The sequence below is a fragment of the Cydia splendana genome, chromosome 17 (assembly GCF_910591565.1).
Source record: "Cydia splendana chromosome 17, ilCydSple1.2, whole genome shotgun sequence".
In the NCBI taxonomy this organism is placed as follows: Eukaryota; Metazoa; Arthropoda; class Insecta; order Lepidoptera; family Tortricidae; genus Cydia; species Cydia splendana.
Genome location: NC_085976.1, coordinates 14549503 through 14568182, shown reverse-complemented (window position 1 = coordinate 14568182; position 18680 = coordinate 14549503). Strand labels below are relative to the sequence as shown.

The following is an 18680-nucleotide window of genomic DNA, read 5'->3' as shown; positions in this document are numbered from 1 at the left end:
GAACTGCGACCTCAACAAAAACGAACAAATGCCAGAAAAATAGATCAGGTTAGAGCATAACATATACCTATCAGTAGATTATGAAATTAATTTCATAATCTTTTTACCCGACGGACTTTATAGTTAGGTACTGATTATTTTATCTTATAAACACACTTTAAAAACTAGCAAACAGCAATTCCATCATAACTCTAACCGCCTGTATGTTACCTCTTCACGCGTTAACCGCTAAAGTGATTTAGATTGAATTTGGTACCTATGCAGATAGTTTGAGACCCGTCGAAGCACAAAGGGTAGTTTTATTAAATCTTGAACACCATTCCTCGTAGACGAAGATTCAAGTTGATAACTTTATGGTACCTAAATATTATGCAATACATTTATCTGCGAAAACAATATTCGTTTAAAATACTATTATGAACATCAACAGTATGCCAAAACATGGTTCTGGCTTTTAAAACTCTGCGAAGTGATTGTATTCTAAATGATATATGCGAAAGGCAATTCTGCCAAACGACATTTCTGCCAAGTAACATTATGCAATACAAAAATATGTCAAAAAACTTTCTGCAACACATTAGTAAACCCACCAGTACCAATCAACCATACAACTAAACCACCTCGTGTTTAGGCTCGTTTGATTCGTCTTGACAAGATCTTTGACACTACGTGATACTCAGGGTCTGATGATGGAGCTGGAAGGTGGTCACCGGTACCAATCAACCATACAACTAAACCACTTCGTGTTTAGGCTCCTTTGATTCGTCTCGACAAGATCTTTGACACAAGATAGTACTCAGGGTCTGATGATGAAGCCGGAAGGTGGTCACCGGTACCAGTCAACCATGCAACTAACCACTTCGTGTTTAGGCTCGTTTGATTCGTCTCGACAAGATCTTTGACACTAGGTGATACTCAGGGTCTGATGATGAAGCCGGAAGGTGGTCACCGGTACCAGTCAACCATGCAACTAACCACTTCGTGTTTAGGCTCGTTTGATTCGTCTCGACAAGATCTTTGACACTAGGTGATACTCAGGGTCTGATGATGAAGCCGGAAGGTGGTCACCGGTACCAGTCAACCATGCAACTAACCACTTCGTGTTTAGGCTCGTTTGATTCGTCTCGACAAGATCTTTGACACTAGGTGATACTCAGGGTCTGATGATGGAGCTGGAAGGTGATCACCAGTACCAATCAACCATGCAACTAAACCACTTTGTGTTTAGGCTCGTTTGATTCGTATCGACAAGATCTTTGACATTAGGTGATACTCAGGGTCTGATGATGGAGTCGGAAGGCGGCCACGGGTACCAGTCAATCATGCAACTAACCACTTCGTGTTTAGGCTCGTTTGATTCGTCTCGACAAGATCTTTGACACTAGGTGATACTCAGGTCTGATGATGAAGCCGGAAGGTGGTCACCGGTACCAGTCAACCATGCAACTAACCACTTCGTGTTTAGTTTAGTTTATTTATTTCATAATGATAAATTACAGTATAAATTATTCTTACGCTAATCTATATGAATTTACATTATGATCGTCAATAGTTTTGCTTGCAAACGTAATCAAATTACAAATGTATAATTTAAAAAGAAATTTGAAAACTATCGTCAAATTGAAAAAAAACTCAATAAATAACAGAATACATGTCTAATATCTCATGATGATCATCATACTAAAACTAAGAGCGGTAATCATAAGTAATAAGTTCAGAACGAATGTCAAATAAAATCAATTTTACATAAGCTAAGTATAATGTCAAACAGTTATTTCAATTTTAATTCCATGTATTCGTCCACTGAATATAATGGGTTATTCAATAAAAAAGTTCCTCAGTTGACGTTCAAATGCTTCGTCAGATATTTCAGTTCTTAATTCGGCGGGTAGACGTTCGTAATAAGTTGGGCCCATTATAGCTGGTTTGTTAGTGCACATCGTTGTATGGGGACCTTGCACTTTGAGACTATGCGCTGAAACTTGGCACAGTTGATTCTTAGCTGGTCTTGAGCAGATACAGGGAGCCGTCGAGAGCCACCTCTCATTAATTATAATATTTTCTTATAATGTTTTTAATTTATTAAAAAATTTTTAGGCAATGTTTAAGAAAAGCACTATACAATCCTTGGCCGGAATAGGGATTGCAAGACTCGCTTTATCCGTATGTCTACCGCAATCCTGCAATCCCTTACTTCACGGCCTCTGCAGTAATGTACTATTACGATACAAGTGCGGAAAGAGGAAATTTGAAATATCGTTTTAAATCTACATGAGTTACGAATTACCTATTCGCACGTATATCGTACAACTTTTTACAGTACATATGGCCCTTTAAGCTTTTGACATACGCACGAAAAGTGCTATTTTACGCACTAGTGCGGGAAAATAGGACCATATGTACTGTAATAGTTATTTACGATACAAGTGCGGAAAAGAGGAAATTCGAAACGAGTGGCGATAAATTAAAACACAACCGAAGGGAGTGTTTTAAATCGACACGAGTTGCGAATTATCTATTCGCACGTGCGTATCGTACAACGTTTTACAGTACATATGGCCCTTTAAACTTTTGACATCGCACGAAAAGTGCTATTTTACGCACTAGTGCGGAAAAATAGGACCATATGTATTGTAAAATATATTTTGTGACTTTCGTTTAAATATAACGTAATTTTAACATCTTGTTTAAGGTGAAGATTATGATTCCCCAAGTTCAAAGCGAAATAAGGGTTATGATCCAAAGAACGTGCCATCGACTTCAACATTCGAGATTTCTGACAAAATTACACCAGGTCGGTCAAGTTATTATTAATTAGCGACCCGCCCCGGCTTCACACGGATTAACAAATGATACATAAACCTTCCTCTTGCTTGAATCACTCTATCTATAAAAAAAAAACTCTTCAAAATCCGTTAGCCCCCATTCGCACGACAGCTTTTTCAACGCGCGTTAAAAAAAGCGCTTGAATCTGTCCGCACTCTAAATTCGATTTAACGACCAAGGCTTAAAGTCGAAAATTCAACAACGCTTAATAAAAAGCGCCACCGCCATCGTGTGAATAAATACACATGCATCCATTTGTGCCATTCGAACGCTTTTTTAACGCGCGTTGGGCCCGGCCACATGTCAGCGGTGCGGCGACGCCGCCGCACCGCAAAATTTCGATGGCCCGGCCAAACGGTGGGAGGTCGGTAGGGGGTGCTCGACCAAATGTCATAGAGGGACCCTGGCAGTTTTTGACGCCGCCATTATTTTTTCAAAATGGCAGACTTTTTTTTTTGAATTTTTTCAAGTTTGTCCTAGCGCGCTGAAATTTTAGTCACGGAATCTCGGGGTCCTCTAGATTCGTATGGGGAAAAAAAATTTCGAAAAAATCCAAGATGGCGGAAAAAATGGCCACTTTTATTTTGTATGGCAACTTTTAAACGGTGCGAGATAGGTGGGAGGTGCTTGACCAAATGTCATAGAGGGTCCCGATACAAAACAAACTGCATTTAAAAAATTTCAAAATGGCCGACTTTTTTTTTTTTTTTTTTTTCAAGTTGGTCCGAGCGCGCTGAGATTTGGCACGGCGAGAGATAGCGGCCTCTAGATTCCTATGAAAAAAATTTTTTTTGGAAAAAACCCAAGATGGCGGAAATAATGGTCATTTTTATTTTGTATGGCAACTTTTAAACGGTGCGAGGTAGGTGGGGGGTGCTCGACCAAATGTCATAGAGGGCCCCGAGACAAAGCAAACTGCATTTAAAATTTTTCAAAATGAAATTTCACTTGCACTGCGTGTGTTATCAAAATCGTTGCAGAATTATCTTGGTCTAACTCTAGTAATGTTCTTAAAAAACTGCTTAAGTAACATCAATTTCAAGGACATTGGGTGTTGAAAGCCCCATAATATGTGTGTAAAAGCGGTTTTATGAAATTTTTTCAACGATTTTAACAAATCTACAAAAGGTTCAGTTTCGGTTTCGGTTTCGGCCGAAACTAGAGCCAATGCCGAACATTCGGTTTCGGTTTCGGTTTCGGCAAAAAAACATGTTTCGGTCGGACACTAGTTTATATATATATATAGATGAAGATGAAAATCATTTCAAAAGAAAATATGAGATGCAGCGTGGCATCGCACGCGGCGACGCACGCCGCTCGGCGGCACCGCGCGCGTTGCCGCGCACCGCTTTGCGGTACCGCCGGGCCGCACCGCTAAATTTTGCGGTGCGGCGGGCGTTGCCGCAGATTTCTGCGGTGCCGCGCCGCGCGGCGGCGGCGGCGACGCACCGCTGACATGTGGCCGGGCCCGTTGAAAAAGCTGTCGTGCGAATGGGGGCTTACGTAATTTTAGAGATTTAAGCATACATACAGACAGACAGCGGGAAGCGACTTTGTTTTATACTATGTAGTGATGAACAATTTGTTACTAATCATAATTATTATTAACAAATAATTTTGTTTTAGATGATGCTTCGACTTCAAGGGTAAAAACGAATAAAACCACAGATTGTATACGAGGAACACCGCCAAAATACGGCTACAGCAACATAGAAATGACTCCACGAGAAAAACAACTTGTAAAAAAGTTGCAGCGAACACAGTGTTTGTTATCATCACTCTCAAAAACATCCGTCGATTTGGACAAATTAGATTCCGATTTTCTGAAAAATGTTGTATCCGACTCTCTGAAAAATCAAGCCCGGAAACCTAGAGGCAAGCGATGGAATTTAAAGAACAAAATTTCTGCTTTACAAATTTTTAAGAGGTCACCCAAGACATACCGTTTTCTGCAGCATATAATGCCTTTGCCCAGTGTTCGAACAATTCAACGCTTACTTAAAGCTGTAGAAATTAATCCTGGTATTAATACCTCAACTCTGAAAATGTTAAAAGAGAAAGCTTCAACTATGTTACCAAATGACAAAATCTGCGCGTTATTGTTTGATGAGATATCATTAAAAAAGCGGCTAATTTACAATGAATGTTCGGATAAAGTTGAGGGATATGTTGACTATGGATCTGGAGAATACCGCGGAAGGAAAAACCAGATAGCAGATAAAGCTCTAGTCTTTATGCTTCAAGGAATTCGCAACAAATATAAACAGCCATTGGCGTTTTATTTCGTTAAAGGCACTATTTCCTCAGAAAACTTATTGAGTATTATCAAGGAAATTATTGCCACTGTTGAAGATATTGGTTTCACAGTCATCAGTACGGTTTGTGATCAAGGACCGACAAACTGCGGAGCATTAACATTGCTCAAAAAGTTATCACATTTACCGTCTACTGCTAACTATTTTCTAGTGAATCAGAGAAAAATATATACAGTTTTTGACGTTCCCCACTTATTCAAGTCCATTCGAAATAACTTTTATGAAGCTGGGTCTATGAAATTTGACGGTAAAGTGGCTAAGTGGCAACACTTACGTGACGCAGAAGCCATAAATACTGGAATGTTGTACTTTCATAAAATATCTTCTGTAATACTAGATCCAAAACAAAAACATAAAATGAAAGTGAAATATGCCGCTCAAACTCTTAGTAATACTTTCGCAGCTATTCTAAAGATGATTGCAGAAAAATATAAAGACACAGAGTACGGAAAAGAAGTGGCACAAACATCCGAGGTAGTACGGGACCTTAATAATTTATTTGATTCTACTAATGGCCCATCAAATCCAAAAGATGTAATAAAGGGACGAAGACAAAATGTGTCTCGTAAAACCAATCACATAGAAATCTGGAATAGTTTTTTGAAAAAGCTGAAGTCAATGGAGTTCATGATATCAGATAGCAGGTTAAGATTAAAAAGAGTCAGATGCGTGGAAGGTTATATTGTAACCATAAATTCGCTTAAAGATATCTGGTGTTATTGTAAGGATCAAGGATTTAACTATTTGAATTTACGCTCACTGAATCAAGACGCTCTTGAAAATCTATTCGGCCTTATACGACAGAATAGCCCTACAAATCGAAATCCGACCTGCACACATTTTGTAAGTGCATTGAAATCAATTCATATTTCTGGAATGAATGCACCACATAACCGAGGATCTAATTGCGAAGAAGATTTGAACAAGTTATTGCTTGTCAATCCATTATGCCAACATGATGCTGATGGTGATGAGAAGCTCACATCAATGACTGCCAATGAAGAGGAAGAATATCCTGTTTTAATGATACCTGAAAATGAATTAGAGGAGCAAATTGAAACAGATTTAACAGACATAGAAAATCAACCTATTGTATATTTAAGCGGTTACATTGCTTATAGACTGTTAAAGAACATAAGCTGTCAAATGTGTTCTAATTTGCTAAAACTGGAAGATGTTACAGATCACCCAATGTATAAATTTATAAGCTTGCGGGAGTGGTGGCAAGAAAAGAAATCATTGACGTACCCATCTATCCAGCTGTGTCGTACAATTGAGGAAGCGAAAAACTATTTTGAAAAAAATTGTCATTTGTTATATGAAGAAAATGTCGGGCAAATGTTTTGCACACTATTTGCGGCAAACATTAACATAACCTGGTGGACATGTAAGGAACATGAGGATTTCATGAAAAAACAATTATTTTGGCTTGTGACCAAAATCTTAATTAGGAGACAGTGCCAAATATTAAATTCTGATATTATTAAAACAGAAGAAATTTCTGCGAACGCTGCAAAGATAGCTCAACTAAGAAGCGCTGCAAAGTAAGATATGTAATTATGTGTAATGTGATGACTAATTTCCGTACAATATCAATACTTCCTGTACTAAGTAAAGTTTTTGAAAAGTTAATGTTAAATGATCTACTGGGTCACTTCAACAGACATACTTTACTTACAAGCAATCAGTTTGGTTTCACAAAGGGCCGTTCCACGACCGATGCTGCTTCGGTACTCATTAAACATATTTTATAAATATTTGGGAAAATTCTTGTGATGCAATTGGCACATTTTGTGATCTTTCTAAAGCATTTGATTGTGTGGATCATGGAACGCTCATATTGAAATTAGAACACAATGGTCTGTCAGAAAATGCCCTAAACCCCGACAATTTTGCCCGACATTTTCTTCACACCTCATACAGACTAGTATATTTGTCTTACAAAAGAGAGCCTTTCGTTCTACAGAGAAACCTGGTTCTTTGATCTGGTTAATTAGCACCTGGATAATAGCTCATAGGATCATAGCTCAATAATTGCAACTAAAGGTCCGGTTGAAGGTACCTTTTTTCATATTTTTGCTCATATCTCGAATATCTGTACGAATAGCATTATAATTACTTCGGACAAAAGTTTTAACATAAAATTTACTACAAATTTAGTTATGTTTATTTTTACTCTACAATCAATACTTTAGGAGCTACAGGCTGTTAAAGTTAAATAAGAGATAAAAAATAGACGATTTAAGAAAACGTCGTTTTTTTGTAATTGTTCATAATAAATAAAAATTTTAGTTTAGAGTAAGCAAGCTAAGTGACCTGCTGATAAAATATAAAAAAACAGGCCATGAGCATGTCGGGCCATGCTCAGTATAGGGTTCCGTAGTTACCCGTCTGTCAAAATAGACTATTTGCCAAAACTCAAAAACAGCTATACCGATTAGGTTCGCTATATTTTTCCTATGCTATGTTTTCACGATTTTTTTCATATTTTTTGACCTATGGTTCAAAAGTTAGGGGAACTAAAGGGTAAAACACAACTTTTTTTCTTTCAGTTCGATTATTTCCGAAAATATTAAGTTGATCATACAATGGTTCTTGAAGACCCTTATTCATTTTAAAAGACCTATCCAACGACACCCCACACTATAGGGTGGAGGCGAAAAAAAATTGAATCCCCACTTTAATGTAGGACAGCCACCATGAAAAAATATTTTTTCTACTTTTTATGATTATCATACATAAAAAAAAAATATACGCGTCGACTTGAGAACCTCCTCCGTTTTTTTCGTCGGTTGAAAATTGACACGAATATATAAATCAGTTACGCTGACAAAGTCGTAAAATATAAACTAGAAAAAATATTTTTTTAGGGTAACTCCCCTACATTAAAGTGGGGATGAAATTTTTTTCGCGTCAACCCTATAGTGTGGGGTGTCGTTGGATAGGTCTTTTAAAATAAATAGGGGTCTTTAAGGACCATGTTTTGATCAACTTAATATTTTCGGAAATAATCGATCTGAAAGAAAAAAAGTTGTGTTTTCCACTTTAGTTCCCCTAACTTTTGAACCATAGGTCCAAAAAATATGAAGAAAATCGTGAAAGTAAAGCTTAGTAAAGACTTTCAAGGAAAAATATGGGTCAAACAGATCACTGTGTTATGTCTTTCCTGTAGACATACGCAAGAGTTAAGGGCTATAAAGGTTAATTTTCTTAAATGTGCTGTTCGCGATAACACACTAGTTTTCTCTCCTGTGGGCAATAGTTAACAGCTTGTGGGCATTTAAGTAATGATTTTATCATAGTTCTTTAAATAAAAGGAGGACCTTTTCACGTGGATAAGGGTTAAATAAGAAAATTAACCTTTATAGCCGTTAATTGTGTATGTCTACAGGAAAGACATAACACAGTGATCTGTTTGACCCATATAGCGAACCTAATCGGTTTAGCAGTTTTTGAGTTTTTACAAATAGTCTATTTTGACGGACGGGTAACTACGGAACCCTACACTGAGCATAGCCCGACATGCTCTTGGCCGGTTTTTTTATATTTTATCAGCAGGTCACTTAGCTTGCTTATCCTAAACTAAAATTTTTATTTATGTTGAACAATTACGAAAAAATGACGTTTTCTTAAACCGTCTATTTTTTATCTCTTATTTAACTTTAACAGTCTGTACCTCCTAAAGTATTGATCGCAGAGTAAAAATAAACAACCAAATTTGTAGGAAATTTAATGATAAAACTTTTGTCGGAAGTAATTATAATGCTATTCGTACAGATATTCCATTTGTACATTTTTGTATATACTTTGTGCAATAAAGTTTAAATAAATAAATAAATAAATATTCGAGATATGAGCAAAAATATAAAAAAGGTACCTTCATACCCCCCCCCCCATACACCCCCTCAGCACACCCCCTACCCTCGAGGACTTTTAGTATTTTTATCTGAACACCACAAGGTATGCCTGTACCAATTTCCAAAACTACACGAATTATTTCCGCAGATTGCCCAAATTCGGCTTAATTTGACGTGGCTATTGCCTTTGGATTAAAGTGTCTTAAAGGGCCTGTGCGCTGTTGGCTTTGGCCCCACGTACGCCTTCCAAAAGACCGGGACCCCATGGTCCCGAGATGTGGAAAGGACAAACAAATAATAATAAAGTCTTTATTCTCACAAAATATTACACTAACATTTAGGTTTTACACATCATACATTATAGGTGATGTACCCATTTTTGGGCAAAGGCCTCCTCCAAGCCCTTCCAATGTTCTCTGTCTTTTGCTTGTCGAAAGGGATAGTGCCATATATTAGAAAGGGACAGCATGATTCGACCCTGAACCACTGTCAACCTTAGGCTTTGTTGGAAGTTTCCTTTCTGTACGGCAGTACTATTATTTATTCTATGCCTGTGCTAAAGAAAACCGTGATTTTAGCTCTTCTTAGAAACAGTATTTTAATAAAATAAAATTTTATTCGAAATCTTCATCCAGAATTCAATTTATTTATTGGGTATCGCAGACTGTAGTAGCAGGTGAAATAGTTTTGATTAAATCAAAAACATAGTATTCTTTTTACATTCCAATAAGACAAAGCTATTATATATAGGCCGGTAGCTTGAACATGTCATGCTCGCTTAAGTCTTTGCTTACGGTGGCGTCGTTGATCGGGTCGCCACTTTCCCGAATGAAGGTTGAGGGAGGCGATGGCTGAGATACGCGTCATACTCGTGAACGGGTGCTGTTTGTGGAGACTGGTCTGTTTAAGCTAACACAAGCTATTATACTTAGTAACTTGTTTTTATTAATTAATTACTTACAGTGAGACGCCTCATTCTGCTCTCGTATGTTTCTTTTCTCTTAATGAATGTATTAATTATACAGGATATTGACTCTTGGAGACCCTATACATCTCTAAGGATAACTTGATAAACTATATAATCTTATAGTTCTGACACCTAGAGACATTTACACCTCTAAATATTATAGATTTTTTTTTGTGTTTTGTATCTGTATTTTTTATGTAATTCGACATTAAGAGACCATATACATCTCTTAGTAATTGTAATACGTTAGATTGAATTGTTAGTTTTATTTTATAAAATTGTTGATGTTATTATTTTTCCTTGTATGTAAATTCAATGATGACGTGTAAAAGTGCCCTTGTGGCCCATTTGCTGAATAAATGTTGATGTTTGATGTTTGATGTATTTTAAATGTTTATTTGCACCTCCACAAAAGAAAAATGTTAGAAGTTTGAACGCAGCTTCTATAATTGACACAATATGTTTTTGAAAATCGTTAATTCGCACGACCTGGTTGAATGAAAAACCTGGTTAATTGACAAATGTATACCTAATATAGGATAAGTACTTACTTTTGCAAAGTCTGTTTGTAATGTGTTATCGCATTAAGTGCTATCTGTGTTTTCTTTGTTTTATTTATTGTTTCCTCTTTGAAGCATGGTCTTTTGATCTATTACTGTTATTTAATTTATTGATTAATAATTATAATATAAAACTCCAACCTCTGAACATCTGATCTACAAATGAATGTAAATAAGCCTGACAGTAGTTTTTTCCCCTTTTTTGGAAGTTGGAGTTCACAGCTTTCACAGGCAAGGCTCAGTGTTTGCAGGAGTGCTTTAAAAGTAGATTGTAGCTTTATTTACGTTCATAACATAAGCGTATTGTAATAACTAATATGCCTACGTAAATAATAAACTATCTGTATCGTATCTTTAATATGTTAAATAAAATTATTTTTATATTTTGCTTTTATTTTATTAATCCTAGTGATACTCAAAATTTACTGTTACAATAGTGCAGTACAGCAGCATGTATCGCACATTTATCGATATCGATAAATGTATTGCACATTTATCGATATCGATAAACAGTAGGTACGCCAGTAGTGGCAAGCCCTAGCGTTGTTTTTTTTTGTGTTGGCAATATTGACATGTATTTGGTGTGTTGGCACAATGTACGTTCCTAATTCGGTTTAAGGCTTGTTCCAGAGTGCCGACTCTTAAAACGTAGTGATTATATGCTCTTTGACGCAAACTACCCCGCGATAGGCGGTACTTACAAACTGCTCGATTGGCAATCTCAGTACCACCGAGATGACAGTCAGTGACAAATGGCTAAATTGATTTATAAAAACAACGTTTTTTTGTAATTAAAAATATCTTCATGTGTCGTGAAGTGGCGCAGAAGTTATTTTAGTTCATACCAAGGACAGTGGAATCACTTTTCACTTGTAGTAAACAGATAACTTCAGTAAAATTTGGAATAAACATGACGATTTGTTTTCAATGCTACCGTGCAAACGTAACAACTGCATACGACTTTCATAACAACATACGACTTTTTAAATTGCGAGGATAATAGGGATGGTGTTATGCCAAATGAAGTAGACTATTTTATTAACTTGTGTTTGGTTTAGGTATTTTCTATATAATTGACCGAAGCGTAGCGAAGGTCTACGTTTTGACTCGAGCAATTTGCTTTCGTATGTCCGGATGTTCTCCTCTACAGGTCGCAATTCTTAACTGATTCTCATGAAATTTTGTGACCAGATTCTATGACTAAATAAATTTTTTTTGTCAATCCGGTTTTTGGAATTTTTTAAAAATGGCGGAGTCGTGATAGCTCGCGCCTAAACAAATAGTGGTATCGGTACCATACGAGTGTTTTCTTTTTGAGATATGTTTATAGATTAAATGGCCAAAAATTCAGAAAATTTATCTCGCTGGTTTCGGAGGTATTGAGATATTTAATTTTAACTAATTTTAATTTGAGAAGGAGTAGCTAAATTTCGTCAACCCATCTAAGAACTATTTGGCTCAGTTTGTAAACGTTCGCTTTTTCTGTTTGCACAGAGGGTCTGGGTTCGATCCCCAGTAATTGTATATTATAACTTTTTGTATTTTTTTACACATAAATTTCGTATTGTTTTTTTTTTTAATTTACTATATTTAAAGCTCTTAACACCATGTTATTTAAAGCTCTGCTCGCGAGGTCTACAGCTCACAGAGCCACTAGTTATAAATGTAGTAATAAATTCCTTCGTACAGATTTGTATTTTCCTTTTTTATTTCATGAGATGGAGCTTTAAAAAAACTACCTAGTTATTTCAAATTAATAATCAAATTTGGTTTGTCATTTTACATTATTTTCCATTCAGAGTCCCACAAGATGCTATTCGCAGAGAACTATGGAAAAAAGCTGTCCAATTAGAGAGACATGAAATTGAGTGGATGCCTGGCAAGATATCTAGAATATGTTCTATTCATGAGATATAACCCGTGAGATAATCATACCCGGTCTCCTATATGTAGATACATGTTTTCTATCACGCTTTCACTGAATTAATTTAACAAATACACACATTATCTGAAAATGTTGATCATTTGAATCCACCCTCTACTGTCACATATATGTAGGTTCTCTCTCAAGCCATTTCCGTCAGTAGAAAAGAGCGGCAAATTTAGAAAAAGTAAGCGCGCGAACGGCTGTGGTCCCATACAAAATTTTAATTTTGCACCTTTATCTACTGACAAACTTGCTTGACCGGCTATATACATAATATATCAAATATTTCCATTGGAACTGAAAGTGGGGATTTATTGTGACTCCGCCTGTTCAAATATTTTAGACCCGATTCGTGTACCCGAGTAAATTTTGCAGACTGTATAGCCAGTCTGATTTCTAAGATCAAGTTCGCAATACATTTACTATGGCGTACTTGATCTTAGAAAAACGGACAGACTATACCTGAACGTGACTTCGCACTGCCATGCAGATTGATAATAAAATATACAAAATACTTATTATAGCGGAATACATTTATACAACAATGATATATTTACTTATGTTGAGTTACTAGTTAGTCTGTCATTTCATAACAACATTTTAACTAGTTATCTTTTAATCTGCATTAAATTATTATACGTGAATTATTTGACTGGTTCTTCAATGATTGTATGGCATAAACCTATCCCTGTCCAAGTCATATTCTAATTAAATATGAACCGCGAACTCTCAGCGGCCAGTACGTACAGCAAGAAGGTTATTAGCGGATTAATGTCGCTGATTGGTAGTTATTGACATTATATGCATTTCATCTACACTTAGCTATATACCATTAGTGTAATAAAGATGACTCTTATTTTGTTTACCAGCTTTGATTACAGGCTCTGTAAACGCGTCGTCTTATTTGAATGTAGGCGTAATTGTGTATGTGTGCTAATTTGGCCCGAGAATTTGAACGGTAATGTTCCTAAAGGCGGTTTCCATACTAAATATATGCGTTCACTGGGAACCCCCAAAATTTATTGTTATTGTTTTCTATTTTTGTGTGAAAATCTCAATGCGGTTCACAGAATACATCTACTTCCCAAGTTTCAACAGTATAGTTCTTATAGTTTCGGAAAAAAGTGGCTGTACATACACGGACAGACAGACAGACATGACGAATTCATAAGGGTTCCGCCATTTGGCTACGGAACCCTAAAAAGCGCTACATCTTTTCAAAAACTCTGCTGGCTGAACGCTGAATCCACTGCACCTTAAAAACTAAACGCTAAGGGTGGTATTCCACCTGTCCAATATATTGATCCAACGTGTATTGCGTCTCACATTTTGCTTAATGAGAGATTGAGACGCACTGACATTGGACAGGTGGAACCCTTAAGCACATCAAAGAAGGCGTTCTTGCGAAAATATTCCTTTGACAGTTCTTGAGCAGCACATGATAGACTGTAATGTGTTGGTGTCGAGAATTTCGTTTTCCATAATGACCAATGACACATTACAAGGACTCGGTATTAAACCTGAAATGTTGTTTTGTAATCAAAAAAAGGTACTTCTACTTCTGTTGTCAAATGTAAGTTTCTGACCTCCAAAGGCCCTCGAATCATATTGAGGTGCTTGAAAGATCACTGTTGCTAAACTGCCAAGGGAACTTTTTCACCTTAGTAGCGCCCTCTATAATGAACAATTGGCAGTTTTTTACCCTATTAATGGAAAGGAAATGAGTGAAAGCGGTTATGTATGGCTTGTTTGATGAATGGCACTAATGGCAGCTGCCATAGGTAAACAATTCGTAAAAAACAACTAGCCTCAGTGTAGCAAAATATCTATACAATACAAAATAGTTCCAGATGTAGTGCATAATTGTTTTCCATCGTATTTTCTCGGAAGTTTCAGTACTCTTTGTACCGAGACTGACTGAAATAGCAAGACACGTTCGTACGTTTCCATGAAAATACGAAAATAATTATGCACTACATCCATACAAATATTGATTGAATGACCCCGGTCTGATTTGGCCAAGTCGGAAAAAATAATATTTTATTGGCTTTTATTCAACAGTTTAAGCATGGGAAGGATACAGACAAAACGGTTAATTTTATATTTGTAATATTAGTATTAGCTAGCGTCGGGAGAGGACTGTAGCCCAAGCTGCCCAAGCCCTCTCGCGCATGAGAGGAGGCCTGTGTCCAGCAATGGGACGTATATATGCAGGATTATTATTTATTAAGACATTCGCGGACACGAATGATATACCATTCGCGTAGATTTTTGTTCGCTTTGGCCTATGACTTATGAAGTCACTTTACCGTCCGCCAACGTGTTAATATTAGCAATTAAAGATTAGTAACCGTGCTACGAATTAGTAAGGAAAGCGTGCGGAAATCAAGCGTTACTGTTACTCACCCAGTTCCGTCTGATATATGAATGTGAGTGCTTGAAAGAAAGAGCAGTGGGTGCGTTATAAAACCAATGTACAAACCAAATGTTGACCAGATACGCCACTCTCACATATTACTGAATTAGTTTTAGCGGGCTGTCGCGTCGCTCTCGACCTAAGACTAATGTTTTGACACTCGCTGTATTTATATGAGTTGTACTGTGATGAGAGTGGCATATCTGCGTTGGTGTTAAGTAATCTGTGCTCAAGTCCAGAAAACGAAAGAGTTGAATTTGACAAATTATATGTGACGTCCCACGGGTAAAGGTACCTTATGGCGGTTGGCACTTACGCTATTATTAACGCCGCTCCAGTATAATTGCGGCGCTATGCGACGTAAGCGCCAGCCGCCATAAGGTACCATTTGCCGTGGAACGTCACATATCATTAGTGACAATAAGTATTTACAAAATAACACCATTAGTTTAATTATATTTTTGAACCAAGATCCCTTAAATTGTTTTAAAATATATAGTTTCGATATATCAACGGAAGTTAATATGTCTATTTACAAATATTTACAAGTTAAATCACAACCTTTATAAAGGTAATGACAAGGAATATGTACATGGTGTTTAAACCAATTCAAATGATATTGTGAAACTTTAAGAATAAATTTAGGGACCGCCTGCAAGTAAAAAATATTCAACTCAAAATAACACCCAAATATTCATCCCAACATTATGATTAATACTATTTAATAATAAACGTTAGTAAAACTCGCAACTTTACATGCAAGTCGATCCAATCATTTTAGAGTTTATCACATGGAGAAAACGGACTGTCATAAACTCATAATATAAATAAAAATATCTACTCACTCTCATTAGGCCTCGGCACGAACAGATTATGCAAATGCCTTAGTATCTTCCTCGCGTATCGTTTGGGTGCGGCGGCGACCGGCGGCGGCACGGCGGGCGGCGGCGGCTGCGCGGGCGGCGCGGGCGGCAGCAGCGGCGACAGCCACGAGCAGCACACGCGCACGCAGTCGCGGAGCGCCTCGTGCTCGTGCAGCGGCAGGGAGAGACCGAAGCGGATCACTTCGAGGACCCATTCCACCTGTGAACGGGTAAACGGTCATTCACCAAGTCTGTGATGTTTGTATAAATAAATGTGGGTTCATAGTAACCGGTTCGCGTGAGGCTGGTGTTAGCCGTCGAAGTGAGCAGCGTTCGACAGCCAGGCACGACCAACACCGTTGATTTGTTAAACTTCTTTTGGTAGTAACAAACATGTGAATTCTGAGATTACTACGATTGGGTATTCATTTTCGAGCTAACCGGGTCATTCGCGTTATAACCGCAATATAAAACCAGGTAGGTAGTTAATAAAAAAACCGGGCAAGTGCGAGTCGGACTCGCGCACGAAGGGTTCCGTACATAATGAAAAAAAAAAAACGGAAAAAAAATGCAAAAAGAAACGGTCACCCATCCAAGTACTGACCACGCCCGACGTTGCTTAACTTTGGTCAAAAATCACGTTTGTTGTATGGGAGCCCCATTTAAATCTTTATTTTATTCTGTTTTTAGGGCGATTGTGCACTACAATGAATTTTACTGTCCGGCAGTCTTGAGTTTTCATGGTCCGATATGGCATGAAAAAAACGATTGAATGATCGGCTTGTGCATAGTCTAATAAAACATGGTCTTCCATTCCCAGAGTGACACGGGCCTACGTCACAACAACATGGCCGCTATATATAGCGCTATCGCATATTATCATATAGCGCTGTCGCATGATGACGTAGGCGCGTGTCAGTTAGGTGACCTAGAAAAGACGGGAATGGAGTACCAGGCGGAGTATATTATTATACCATGGGCTTGTGCACTTGTCCGTCTTTTTACTCGCAGGTGCGGCGCAGTGGCATAAAAAAAACGGATGATTGACTTGTGCACTTGTCCGTCTTTTTACACCAGGTGCGGCGTAGTAGCATGAAACACACACCCCCCCTAGCCCGCCCCCGCCCGGCCAAGTCATGAATAATACTAATTCCAGACGCAGTGCACAAGCATAAACACGTTTTTCATAGCTGTCATCTCGGACCGGAAAAAAACTGTCCGGAATGGCGAAAAGTAAAATTTCGGACGGTAAAATTACGTGTAGTGCACAAGCTACTATATACATTTAATGGCGTGCCATATCGGACCGTAAAAACTCGGACTGCCGGACAGTAAAATTCATTGTAGTGCACAATCGCCTTTAGTATTTGTTGTTATAGCGGCAACAGAAATACATCATCTGTGAAAATTTCAACTGTCTAGCTATCACGGTTCGTGAGATACAGCCTGGTGACAGACAGACAGACGGACGGACGGACGGACGGACGGACGGACGGACGGACGGACGGACGGACGGACGGACGGACAGCAAAGTCTTAGTAATAGGGTCCCGTTTTACCTTTTGGGTACGGAACCCTAAAAAAGGTATAACATTCTAAGTTGTATTTATGATTAGCATATCACATCTAAGAAAAGTTCTTAAACATAACTAATATATATATATATATAATATAGCCATAAAATGGTTCTTAGACTTGGAGGCTTTTTGGCAATTCTCGTTTCTATGCTACTTTGTCATATATCAACCACATACTTGCAAGCTTGCAGTATTGTTAGTATACCCAGAGCAAGTAAGTTGTACGCAAGCTACGCAATTGAGAGAACTACAGGATTTAGTCTGTTGTCTTATCTATGTTAGCATTGCTGCCTAAGGCCCAGAAGCCTCTTGGATCCTCGTTACCTCGGCGTCGGTGGTGAGCGGGCTTGGCTCGTGCGACGTTAGCTGGCGGACCACCGCCAGCACCACGTCGCGGCCCGCGCCGGCCGCGCCGCCGACCGCGCCGAGCACGCCGTGCCCGCCGCCCTCGAGCGGCAGCGAGCTCCACTCGGCGTACATACCGCCTGAATCCTTGTTCTGCGGACCATATAAAATATTGGGTTACACAACTAAAAAAAAAAGAAAAACGTTTAATCTTAATATCTTGCTCCTTACCATTTCTATTGTAAAAATTTCCATAAAACATGTGGCACTATCACATTTACTGTTAAAAGTAATAGGTTTAAAAAGAGGCACTCAGCTTTGACCCTCAAAGTGGGGTGATAAAGTACAGTGAGATAAAAGGCACTTTTAGTAGCACTAACCAGCATTTATACGTAATTTAAATTTAGTTTTAGTTTTATCACAGCAACCTTTACTAAAAGAAACAACAATAAACTGACACGCATTTTCTATTTAAACATAATTCATTCAGTGAATTTTAGTGTACTTAGCTAGCCATCTGGCAAACAAATTGAATTTCATGTTGATAATATGTATGAGTCAGTTGCGGAATATATTAGGATTAATTGTCATCAGCACTATTAGCGGTCTATTTGTGATGTAAGTTCACGAGTGTTAATAAAAAGTGGAACACTCGTTAATTAAGTAAAAATATGTTGTAGATGATAACATGCAGGGCTTATACAGTAAGTTTGTAAGGCTTGTAGAAAATATTGGTTTATAAGGTACAGATTTCTTGGTGGTGGTTTCATTGGTTTGCTAATAATTCGTAAGAAATAGTTGATGTAAAGTATAGGCCCTGTGCATGAACTATAGGGGGCAGCATAGGAGACGTCAGATTTTTGGGGCGAGGCGTAAATGTGTCGCATGTCGTTTATGCTTCCGATGTAGCCCACAAGATGGCAGAACCTACTATGCACAAGGAACATGTACATGTGCACATATGTTTCCGATTCAGGCCACAAGATGGCAGATGCTCCAACGCGCACGGTCCCTATAAATATCTGGGA

General features: G+C 37.9%; 1 protein-coding gene across 1 annotated transcript in view; it reads right to left on the bottom strand.

Annotated features, from left to right (window-relative positions):
* LOC134798856 (ral GTPase-activating protein subunit beta) overlaps nucleotides 1–18680 on the bottom strand; it is a 67014-nt gene that overhangs the window by 47411 nt on the left and 923 nt on the right. Inside the window, exons 2-4 of the mRNA XM_063771247.1 lie at nucleotides 17632–17805; nucleotides 15714–15951; nucleotides 14859–14888 (exon numbers count right to left, since the gene is read on the bottom strand). Of these exons, the coding sequence (XP_063627317.1) occupies nucleotides 14859–14888; nucleotides 15714–15951; nucleotides 17632–17805 (442 nt within the window). The remainder of the gene's footprint in view (nucleotides 1–14858; nucleotides 14889–15713; nucleotides 15952–17631; nucleotides 17806–18680) is intronic.